This window comes from Mytilus galloprovincialis, chromosome 2 (genome assembly GCF_965363235.1).
Source record: "Mytilus galloprovincialis chromosome 2, xbMytGall1.hap1.1, whole genome shotgun sequence".
NCBI lineage: Eukaryota > Metazoa > Mollusca > Bivalvia > Mytilida > Mytilidae > Mytilus > Mytilus galloprovincialis.
This window is the reverse complement of record NC_134839.1, coordinates 81,930,950-81,944,086: the sequence shown is the minus strand read 5'-3', so window position 1 is coordinate 81,944,086 and position 13,137 is coordinate 81,930,950. Positions and strand designations below refer to the sequence as shown.

At 34.3% G+C, this 13,137-nt stretch overlaps 1 protein-coding gene across 2 annotated transcripts in view; it reads right to left on the bottom strand.

The window, feature by feature from the left end:
• The window catches only part of LOC143064585 (putative methyltransferase-like protein 24), a 36,285-nt gene extending 34,039 nt beyond the window's left edge, over positions 1-2,246 (bottom strand). Inside the window, exon 1 of one of the 2 annotated variants that reach the window (XM_076237507.1) lies at positions 2,150-2,246. Coding sequence is in view for 1 of the 2 variants with exons in the window: in XM_076237506.1 (XP_076093621.1) it covers positions 2,096-2,102 (7 nt within the window). In the remaining variant the exon portion in view is untranslated. Of the gene's footprint in view, positions 1-2,095; positions 2,120-2,149 lie in introns of those variants that run through there. The other variant, XM_076237506.1, reaches the window with a different exon arrangement.
• Between the last annotated feature and the right edge of the window lie 10,891 nt (positions 2,247-13,137).

Sequence of the window (13,137 nt, the reverse complement as noted above, 5' to 3'; positions counted from 1 at the left end):
GCCCCAGTCGCACTATCCTTTTCTATGTTCAGTAGGTCGTGAAATTGGGATAAATACTCTAATTTGGCATTCAAATTAATTAGAAAGATCATATCATAGGGAATATGTGTACTAAGTTTGAAGTCGATTGGACTTTAACTTCATCAAAAACTACCTTGACCAAAAACTTTAACCTGAAGCGGGACAGACGGGTGGACGAACGAACGAACAAACGAACGAACAGACGCAAATACCAGCAAACATAATGCTCCTCTACTATCGTACGTGGGGCATAAAAAGAACATTGTATAATTTGTCGTACCTGATGACTGCGGTCAGAGTGGTAGATCCCGGAGTTGGAACCCCCTGTTGAAGATCAATGCATTTGAATGGGGACTTAAGAGTTGGAATAGCCCATTAAAAATTGTTGGATCCACCCCTGGTTCCTATTTCAAGATGTTGATGATTTTGATGATACATTATGTAATGAATTGTTATTTATATCATTTTGTTAAATGATATCTCCCTATCAAGATTTTTGGAAGATACTTCTCCAGTATATAAAGTTGGATACAACTATACAATATGCAAGATTTTTTTAAAGGTTTATGACCCCTTCTATACCCTGTGAATAACGAATTTTTCCAAATGCAATAGTATCAAAACAGCAATGATAATAAATAATAAAGATGGGTTATTTTGTACATACACCAAGAGGAAAATTCGTGCAATACACTATTATTTATAGTTTAATTGCATTTAGTAGAAAAAGACAATATGGTCAAAATCACAGGCGCTTGGGTCTAGGATACAGATTTTTTTTTTTTTTTCTTATTATTAAAATATTCAATTTTCTATATTTATAATGCATATCTATCACTTCTGTGCATGTCTCACCTAGTTTCGAGTGATTTAAACGACCCAGAGAAAATACCCAATTTTACTATCCATACTAAGACACTTTGTTTCTTAGTATGGATAGTAAAATTGGGTATTTTCTCTGGGTAGTGATTTAAACGACCCAGAGAAAATACCCAATTTTACTATCCATACTAAGACACTTACCCAGAGAAAATACCCAATTTTACTATCCATACTAAGACACTTTGTTTCTTAGTATGGATAGTAAAATTGGGTATTTTCTCTGGGAGAAAATACCCAATTTTACTATCCATACTAAGACACTTTGTTTCTTAGTATGGATAGTAAAATTGGGTATTTTCTCTGGGTCGTTTAAATCACTCGAAACAAGGTGATACATGCACAGAAGTGATAGATATGCATTATAAATATAGAAAATTGAATATTTTAATAATAATAAAAAAAAAAAAAAATCTGTATCCTAGACCCAAGCGCCTGTGGTCAAAATAAAACCAAGATTTTTGTAGAAAGTCCACATACTTTAATACAGAGCTTTTTGTTATAAAATTTTAAACATAGATAACTCACTTATTGTTCTATGATGTGCTAGCGTTTATTGTTTACAAAAGTATTTAAGGTTCATGTGGACCCTATGGCTAAAATAGCTGTATTTTCACCTCAAAATTTACTCTGAGTACAGGCAAACCTGTGCATCTGGAAAAGTTTTAAGGCATAGCATGCCCTAGATAAATACATTTCAAATATGTTTTATGTTTTAGAAAAATAAAAACTTACCAGGATTTTGCCGTGCACTTTTTTTCATTCCTCCAGAAGGTGCCAAAATAAACTAAGTTGGGAAACAGGTTTGAGAACTTCCCCACAGGTAATAATTGAAGTGAGCTGTATTTCTTGACATAGACATGAGATGAACAATAGATACCTGATAATGATTGGTTATTTAAACTGTGTACCTGAGTGGACCATATCAAGGTAAACTCAACTGTTTGTTAATTTTATCATCTTCTGCAGAGACGAAAAAAGTGTACGGCAAAATCCAGTTAAGTTATGAATTTTCTAAATCATACAATGCATTTGAATTCTATTTATCTAGAGCATGCTATGGCTTAAAACTTTTCCGAATGCACAGGTTTGCCTGTACTCAGAGTAAATTTTGAGGTGAAAATACGGCCATTTTAGCCATAGTGTCCACATGAACCTTAAGTAACTCACAAAATGCTTATATCTTCTTACTCACCTTTCATGATTCTCTGAAAAATTCTTACAGAGTCATGCTGCTAAATTCACTTACTTCATAATCTAGTAGAGGGATAACAGTCTTATTCATATTCCAATGACAATACACTCGTTAACACGAGGTGGTTATGTTCAGGAACCGAATCGAATGCAATCAAGGCATGATTGAAAATAACGTTGTTTATTGGCTATTGTAAATTATACATTATTTATATAATAGTTCTTGAAAAACTGGTCATTATCGTGATATATGGACTGCCCACAGGACAATGGTATTGACTATTAAAGATAGTGATAATGACTGAGCCGAAGGCGAGGTCATTATCGTTGTCGCAGTCCATGTATCACGAAAATGACCAGTTTTTAAGAACTATTATGTTTATTTCATTGAGAAACCATGTTTTGAAAAATTGTACGATTTCTATGGCAAATAGTGAAGACCAGTCGTAGTAATACTGCCATTCACTTTAGTGCATTTTTTCAGTTATATAAATATTTAATTAAGTTATCTTTAATTTTATAATTAGCGAAAACATATAATAAACAATTCAACAACTTTTAAAAATATAAAAAAACAGGAACATGTTTTATAAAAGGTATATCTCTCTAAACAGAGAAACCACGCCCCAGCGGTCATTAACAGAGAAATAACGCCCCAGCGGTCATTATCAGACGAAAACCACGCCCCAGCGGTTATTATCAGACGGAAACCACGCCCCACCGGTCATTATCATGTAAAAGTTCGTTAACGACCGGTTTTCTGGTCCGTTTTGTTTTGTTAATGACCGATGGAATTTATTACTGAAGAATAATAAATGTCATGTGACCCCTTTTTATCCAATAAGAGTATCTTATTCTCAACCGATATGAAATAAAATATATTCAATCACCTTTTAAAATACGACGATTGGTAAGAGTATCTACATGTATTAAATTTATATAACTTTAAGTTGTATGTTTCTATATATTACTGGCTGTGGTTTCATATCATTAAATGAGGTGATTATTACTATACTATATATAAAAACATATATACGAATACGTCAATAAGGAGGTACCCCCATTACTACCCTCATACATGTATATGTATATGGTCAGATCATATGTTTTTGTATGTCATATGAATTTGTACTTTGCATGCCTTTTCAATGTAAAATTGTGACGCCATAATGCATTCTTAATAGCACGATAATCAATGAGAAGAGATATGTCAACCTAAATTTTTCAGCCACGTCAAAATGTGTGAGGACACCCTATCAAGCTTGCGTTCATGTTGGAATAAAACTGTTTTAGGAAGCTGATGAAAAATCCAACAATAGAACAATAAATAGATAATCGATATTGTAAAATATCAATGTGTTGTTAAGCCAATGATCTACATACATGTACATTGCAATCATACCACATCTTCTTTTTTATATGTACATAAATATGTCAACCATAAAATACAACTGATTTAGTTTACACCACAACTGTTGAAAAACCCTTTATGTCTATATAACTTATCTCATTCTAGTCCATTCAACTGACAGAATCGGTGTAAATTTCATGAATTCTTCGATAACAAGAATAATCATGGCCGGACTATTCTTTATAGCAATATCTGTTTAGCCATTTAGGGGTCTTTTGCATTTAAAGTTCAGTTTTAGTGGGTTTATTTTGCGAAAAAGAACTCAATTTCCAGATCATAGTTTACATTTCTTTATATTTTGCTGTGTCAAAATGACCTACATATACAGTATATAGACCCAAAAATGAAATATCACATTCTACACATGAGATGTTAGCAGGAAAGACTCGGCAATTGGAGTATTTAACCATTGCGACTCTTTAATTTGATCTCCTCCACTATAATTAAAGTCGTTTATGTAGAATATGTAATGTAAGCTTGTCCACATTTTGAAATATATTAATACATGTATAGAAATAATGTTGAGTCTGTTCCTAGATGACTGAGATAGACTTCAATATTTATTATTTATTGAAAATAAATGGAATCATCTTTCAGAAAAGTTTTATTCTATGGTAATGTATCCCCCCTTTTATAAGTTGAAAAAGTTACTTGTTCCCCCTTATTTCAAAACCGAAGCTTGAATGTAGTGTCCCTAACTGTTCAGGGTTCAATCTCTGCGGTTGTATAAAGCTGCACCCTGCGGAGCATCTGGTTGTAACATGTACAACAATCAAACATCAACCCACACCAAACTGAATGTAATTTAAAGACATTAAGAAGTCAATATACAGTCTCGAACAGAAGGTCCGAGACCACAATTATTTCGTAGTGCTTTTCTTTTAGAACATAAATGAAAATTTAAAAAATCCCACTTGCGCTTTCTCAAAGAAATTTTTACAGTGTGTTGTACTATTTGTGGGACAAATTATATCAAAATTATAGAAAACTTCATCGGCTCTAACTCAAAATATGGACATTTTATGTTTGGAGCGTCTTGAAATCTTTTGACAGCTTCCGAGGTGCTAAATTTTAATAAAACCTTTTTCAGCTGGACCAAATTACTACTTTCCTCTAAAATTCTTGACCCAAATTTTTTTACAGTGTAATTTCACCCCCCCCCCCCCCCCCCTACTTGCAATTTGAGGCATTAAAGATGGAGAAATAAATTTGGAAGGAGTATAAAAATAAATGGCAAGTAACCCACTGTCAACAATAGGGACTATATTCGTGACAAAAAAAAAAGGAAAAATATAGCGAATTTTGGAGAATTTATATTATTACACGTACATGCATTTGAAATATTTAAGATATATTGTTTCAAATTTTTAGTTTTAGGTTCCACCTAGCTACCATTTAAGAAAACTGAGATTTCAATGCTAGTCTATTAGAGGGATATTTGATTTTCATTGGTTGTAGATATGGAATCTTATTTTATCATGAAGTCAGATTTGAAAATGACTTGGGGAATGAAGATGTCAGTAAAGACCGAATGTCAGTTTTAGTCTTATATGTATATCTGTGTACATAGAATTAATTGCATAACAGTGTGGTCGACGGTAAAACGTTTGTAGGTAGTAACTTCATATGCAAAGCAAACCATTGATCAAATTGCTTGCTATGATTGTTTGGATGTTTGTAAACGACAGGTAAGTAGTCTGTTTACTATATACTAGAATTTGTTTGGACAATAAACATTAACTTCAATTCCTGTCAGTTTGTATTTGTCCAATCTAATCCCAGTATGTATTGAAACTCCGTCTACCTATTGTTTGAAAACATCCAAGCAAACATAGCAAGCAAGTCAATCAAAGTTTTTTTTGCATGCTTTTATAGAAGAGTTGTACTGTATAATGTAAAGAAGCGTGTAAGTCTTTCGCCAAAAAATACGATCAATTTGTTTTTGTCCTATGTAAACTTCCGTACCATTTCCTTCCATTCATGATTACTAAATTGAACTGTAAAATATTTCTTGGTACCTTCTTAATTCCTTTATAAGTCTTATGTAAACATAATTATGACAATAACTGTTGTGAGCACAAGATTCACTGCACACTTTTAAAGTTCTGCTTCATCAAACATTAAAATGTGAACTTAAGTTTTGAGACTTTTTTAATCGACACGATTGGGATTTTTGTATATGAGAACATGGTTTATCTATTAGTTGAAAATGCGGCTTTGAACTAGCTTTTAGTACCTGCGAGCATTCGTTGTTCAATAATGTGTGTCTTTGTGTTATTATTTTATGTGATAAATTGTTGTGTTGGTACACCACTGTAACAATGAAGGAGGAAACGAGGAGGGTTGGTTGGGTGGAAGTGGGGAGGGGTGTGCGGAGCTCTAACAAACATGTCTATGCGGCATGGGCTTTGATCATTGTTGAAGCATCAATGTAAGAAGCATTAAATATCTTTTCTATTCTATAGCTATAACTATTCTTATTTTAGATACTATATATTGTTTTCTTATATTGGACGAAAGATGTTGCCCTTTTATGTAATTATGTAATACAAGTTACGATCATTTGAAAACACATATTAAACAGCCAAATGGATGCACAAGAGCTAAAATAGGAGTCATAGATCCTATTGACAACATTTATCTGATTTTATAAATTTTATTGATTTTGTAACATTTGTTTCAAATATGACCAACTTCTTATCCAAAATCACCAGCACCGTATCAGGACCAACCAGCACAATGACAGGACCCACCAGCACAGTATCAGGACATGAATAAATTGAGAAAATGATACATTTTAATAAATTGCAATGTTTTTTCACAAAATAGTTTTGTCGTGTGGATTGCGGTATAGAAAGCGGACTCTATGAGTATTTTTGTTTTATTTTTTCATTCTAGATTTTCTGAAAATGAGCATTTTTGTGTTACGCTTAGTGAAACAGTTTAGAGGGTCAACTTTTTAATGGTTTACATATGAACCCATAAGAAACAAAATTGAAAAATATCAACTGTTTTCTTCCATTTTTTATGAGTGAAAACGTCAAAAATCATCATTTTCGTCTTTGTTTACATTTTTCCATTGATCACCAGCACCCGTCAGGACCGAATCACCAGCACAGTACGTTATCTCGCAGGACAACCATACCCACCGTGTTTGTGTCTTATATATTTTTTTTCTTTTATGAAAAATTAAGTCTTTAATTAAGAATTGAATGCTTCTTTTTGTAACTTCATTGGGGTGTAAAAGCGTTGACCGAAGTACATTTTGTATGAAGCGCGCAAGCGCTTCATTTTAAAAAATGTGCACACGGTCAACGCTTTTACTTCTTTTTGTAACTTCATTGGGGTGTAAAAGCGTTGACCGAAGTACATTTTGTATGAAGCGCGGAAGCACTTCATTCTAAAAATGTGCACACGGTCAACGCTTTTACAACCCTATGAAGTTACAAAAAGAAGCATTTTTACTATGAAGTTTTGAAAAAAATCTTATCCTAGAATTGAAAGTTCATATGCACCACAATTTTTTTCAAAGGTTAAAATATAGGGCTGTGCGGCATATTTTCAACGTTTAAATGCCCTGATCTTCCCAGAGTTTAAACTTACACTAATTTTCTTAACTACCCCTACCTCGAATGAAAGGTTACCACAGATTTCAATGTAAACAATATGCACGTGTTTATTTACTGGTAACATTCCCAAGTTCTGTCTCTGCGATATGGAACACAGAGAGCATAACTGGGAACCAGTATGTAAACAAAATGAATTTTCTATGAATATTCAATTACTCCCCAAAAGAGGCGTGTTTTGAGAAACAGCTGTATTTACAAAGTGCAACCTATAATTACATTTTTTAGCTAGGATCATGAAAACACGAATTTTATCATTTTTTATTTAATTCACCTGTGCACTTTATTGTTGGACCTCGTGTCATCATGAATGAAAAGTTTTATTGAGTAATGCAATTGCTGAAGGAATAACACGTGATGTACAGTTGGCCAATCAGAATACGTATTATAGTGAAACATACATCTAATGTAATTATTTTGCGTTAATTACACCTTCACACATATTGGAGATTTTATTGAGACAATTTCAAATAGAACTTTAAGTCTTTTATTACACAGACAGATCGCGAAAGCAAAACGATTTACGATTCACCAAAATGTCATAAACGTATTCCCAAAAGTAATATTATTTTGTAAATATAGGATGATAACGATAAGCCGTCGTAAAACTTTTTCATATATCGTTCTAGACGAGCCGTCATTGTAAAACTTATCATATCTTTTACGATCAATGATCATGATCACAAGGATTTGTATAGTACTATTCAAATCCTTGTCATGATCAAACAAAAAGAATATTTTTAATTGCCAATGTCCATTATATGATATGGGTGTGAGATTGTTACATGCGTTTCTGTGGATCTATATTTTTATTTTTTGCGGTTTATGAAAATTAAATATTTTAGATAATTGAAGTGAATTCATTTTTTTTTTTTATTAATTTTCATATAAGAAGATGATGCAAAATATTTATAACAACGAAATGTTCATTGTTTTGTTATGAACATAATGCTTGACTCGTATTTGGGGATTTCCCAAACCAGGTTATTTTTAGAAATGAAACCAGGTAACAACTCGTCGTTAGAACATTGGAAAATGATTAATAGTTTGTGTTTTTTTGCTTTCTCAATATAGTTATTGTATATTCTATTTTGATTATAATATATACAGTTTTGATCATTTAAAAACATAATTATAATAAAGATATCTTTACTTTCAACGTAAACGATCTCGGGAGGTTTTTTAAATAGGTAAAATTGAGAAAGGAAATGGGGAATGTATCGCCTGTTTCAATAACTGAAAGTGATTTTCGATCCCCTCAAATAACCAATTGGTGTTCGTTAATACTTTGCAATTTCTCTGCAACCTAACAGATTCAAATAAAAACATTTTGTAAAGGATTTGTCAGAATAAACTCATCATAGGACATGTAGGATACCAGGACTAAATTTAGTATATACGCCAGACGCGCGTTTCGTCTACAAAAGACTCATCAGTAACGCTCGAATCCAAAAAAATTCAAAAGGCCAAAGAAGTTGAAGAGCATTGAGAACCAAAATTCCTGAAAGTTTTGCCAAATACAGCTAAGGTGATCTATGTCTGAGGTAGAAAAGCCTTAGTATTTCAAAAAATTCAAAAAATTGTAAACAGTAAATTTATAAATATAACCATATCAATGACAATTTATGTCAGCACAAAAAGTGCTGACTACTGGGCTTGTGATACCCTCGGGGGAAATAAATCTCCACCAGCAGTGGCATCGACCCAGTGGTTGTAAATAGATACCATGACTAAAGCTTTCTGATTTTTAGTTGTAGTATGTAGCAGTATTTTAGTCTGTCGTATACCCAATGAAAATATGAAAGGATATGGAGTGAATGTACACGAGATAAAATCAATATCAACATGATCACTATGTGGTAAAACCCGAATATGGAACGATTTTATTGTTGTCCTTCATCTTCAAGTCACCATGAGACATTCAACGATGATCAATATTTCTTATAACTGGTAGTAAGTTCACGTTGACCCTTCGAATTGGTTTGGGCAGAATTGATGGTTAAATATCATACAAAGCTACATTCCTATTGTTATGACTGTTTGTTGATACTTTTGAATTTCACCAAAACCGAATAGAAATGAAACATTATGTCTAGGTATGGAACGCCACAGCTGTCTTTTGTCGAACGAAGTAACTGTTAGGGAAAGGATATAGTGTTTCAGTGTGGCTTTCCATATTCCACAGATAGATGGAATTAAACTTTGTGACGGACAAATGAAACACTATATCCCTTCCCCAACTTCGTTCGACAAAAGATATAAAAATCTTAAAGCAAACAAATGTCAAATTATTCCTCTCAGTAAAGGTTGAAAAATCCTATAGAACAACATAACGTAATATCAGAGTTTCACATAAGACAGCCGTGGCTTTCCATAATATATACATGATATATAAATACATTCAAGTCAGTGTTCTCCGACGAAATTTCAAATAGCGTCCAGAAAAAAAATTAAACATCAGGGTATCCCAATGATAAAATGAGCTTGACAAATATTTCACTTATAATTAACTCGCTCTTTTAAAAATATACAAGCTGCTGTCACAAGCTTGACACATTCTGTCAATAACACAGCTGTAACAGTATTGTAATTGTATGTGTTGTCTTTACTTTTAGATGTTGTTACCAAAATACCTGAAAGATAACAAATAATTGGGTATTCAATATTTGTTGGCAAGTCAGACATCGCCTATTGCCACACGACTTGCACCATCCCGCAGTTGAACAGCTTGTTTTAGAGGAGACGTGAGCTTTCACAAATAAGTCTTTCAGACTTGCTGGTCTTCGAAAAGCTAAGACAGGAGAATTGGGAAAGATTTTTGATAATTTTGGGTGATTGGCAATAATTTTCCAATTGACACGGATCAAACGTGAAAGGTTAGTAAAGGCGGGATTGTATATTAACACAAATGGAACTATTTTGCTACGCCTTTTCTTTTTGTATTGTAACAGGTCATTGTGGCTGTTATTGCTGGCACGCTCAAACCCCTTATCTATGTCCCATTTCTTATAACCTCGTTTGGTAAAAAATCCGCGAAGTTTCTGTAACCGTTTAATGACAGTCTCCTTAGAGGAGCAAATTCGCTTAACTCTAAGAGCTTGATTGTACGGGATACTTTTTGTACAGTGTTTAGGGTGACAGCTTTGGGGAGAAAGGTACTGATGTTTATTTGTAGGCTTACAGTAGAGGTCAATTGATATATATATCAGGGTTCAACCCATGTTGTCATATCAAGCTGCGTCATTTTATTGCCCTTTGATTTGCACTTTTTTCCCCTTTATCAGTTCTATAAACCCCAGTAGACCCTCGTGTAAATTCTATATCCCCCTTTATCAGTTCTATAAACCCCAGTAGACCCTTGTGTAAATTCCATATCCCCCTGTATCAGTTCTATAAACCCCAGTAGACCCTCGTGTAAATTCTATATCCCCCTGTATCAGTTCTATAAACCCCAGTAGACCCTCGTGTAAATTCTATATCCCCCTGTATCAGTTCTATAAACTCCAGTACACCCTCGTGTAAATTCTATATCCCCTGTATCAGTTCTATAAACCCTAGGAGACCCTCGTGTAAATTCTATATCCCCCTTTATCAGTTCTAGAAACCCCATTAGACCCTCGTGTAAATTCTATATCCCCCTTTAACAGTTCTATAAACCCCAGTAGACCCTCGTGTAAATTCTATATCCTCCTTTATCAGTTCTATAAACCCCATTAGACCCTCGTGTAAATTCTATATCCCCCTTTATCAGTTCTAACAACCCCATTAGACCTTCGTGTAAATTCTATATCCCCCTGTATCAGTTCTATAAACCCCAGTAGACCCTCGTGTAAATTCTATATCCCCCTGTATCAGTTCTATAAACCCCAGGAGACCCTCGTGTAAATTCTATATCCCCCTTTATCAGTTCTAGAAACCCCAGTAGACCCTCGTGTAAATTCTATATCCCCCTTTAACAGTTCTATAAACCCCAGTAGACCCTCGTGTAAATTCTATATCCCCCTTTATCAGTTCTATAAACCCCATTAGACCCTCGTGTAAATTCTATATCCCCCTTTATCAGTTCTATAAACCCCATCAGACCCTCGTGTAAATTCTATATCCCCCTTTATCAGTTCTATTAACCCCATTAGACCCTCGTGTAAATTCTATACCCCCCTTTATCAGTTCTATGAACCCCATTAGACTCTCGTGTAAATTCTATATCCCCTTTTGTCAGTTCTATAAACCCCATTAGACCCTCGTGTAAATTCTATATCCCCCTTTGTCAGTTCTATAAACCCAATTAGACCCTCGTGTAAATTCTATATCCCCCTTTATCAGTTCTATTGACCCCATTAGACCCTCGTGTAAATTCTATATCCCCCTTTATCAGTTCTATAAACCCCAGGAGACCCTCGTGTAAATCTATATATCCCCCTTTATCAGTTCTATAAACCCCAGTAGACCCTCGTGTAAATTCTATATCCCCCTTTAACAGTTCTATAAACCCCAGTAGACCCTCGTGTAAATTCTATATCCCCCTTATCAGTTCTATAAACCCCATTAGACCCTCGTGTAAATTTTATATCCCCCTTTATCAGTTCTATAAACCCCATTAGACCCTCGTGTAAATTCTATATCCCCCTTTATCAGTTCTATAAACCCCATTAGACCATCGTGTAAATTCTATATCCCCCTTTATTAGTTCTATAAACCCCAGTAGACCCTCGTGTAAATTCTATATCCCCCTTTATCAGTTCTAAAAACCCCATTAGACCCTCGTGTAAATTCTATATCCCCCTTTATCAGTTCTGTAAACCCCATTAGACCCTCGTGTAAATTATTCTATATCCCCCTTTATCAGTTCTATAAACCCCATTAGACCCTCGTGTAAATTTTATATCCCCCTTTATCAGTTCTATAAACCCCATTAGACCCTCGTGTAAATTCTATATCCCCTTTTATCAGTTTTATAAACCCCATTAGACCCTCGTGTATATTCTATATTCCCCTTTATCAGTTCTATAAACCCCATTAGACCCTCGTGTACATTTTATATCCCCCTTTATCAGTTCTATAAACCCCATTAAACCCTCGTGTAAATTCTATATCCCCCTTTATCAGTTCTATAAACCCCATTGGACCCTCGTGTAAATTCTACATCCCCCTTTATCAGTTCTATAAACCCCATTAGACCCTCGTGTAAATTCTATATCCCCCTTTATCAGTTCTATAAACCCCATTGGACCCTCGTGTAAATTCTACATCCCCCTTTATCAGTTCTATAAACCCCATTAGACCCTCGTGTAAATTCTATATCCCCCTTTATCAGTTCTATAAACCCCATTAGACCCTCGTGTAAATTCTATATCCCCCTTTATCAGTTCTATAAACCCCATTAGACCCTCGTGTAAATTCTATATCCTCCTTTATCAGTTCTATAAACCTCATTAGACCCTCGTGTAAATTCTATATCCCCTTTTATCAGTTCTATAAACCCCATTAGACCCTCGTGTAAATTCTATATCCCCCTTTAACAGTTCTATAAACCCCAGTAGACTCTCGTGTAAATTCTATATCCCCCTTTATCAGTTCTATAAACCCCATTAGACCCTCGTGTAAATTTTATATCCCCCTTTAACAGTTCTATAAACCCCATTGGACCCTCGTGTAAATTCTATATCCCCCTTTATCAGTTCTATAAACCCCATTAGACCCTCGTGTAAATTCTATATCCCCCTTTATCAGTTCTATAAACCCCATTAGACCCTCGTGTAAATTCTATATCCCCCTTTATCAGTTCTATAAAACCCATTAGACCCTCGTGTAGATTCTATATCCTCCTTTATCAGTTCTATAAACCTCATTAGACCCTCGTGTAAATTCTATATCCCCTTTTATCAGTTCTATAAACCCCATTAGACCCTCGTGTAAATTCTATATCCCCCTTTAACAGTTCTATAAACCCCAGTAGACTCTCGTGTAAATTCTATATCCCCCTTTATCAGTTCTATAAACCCCATT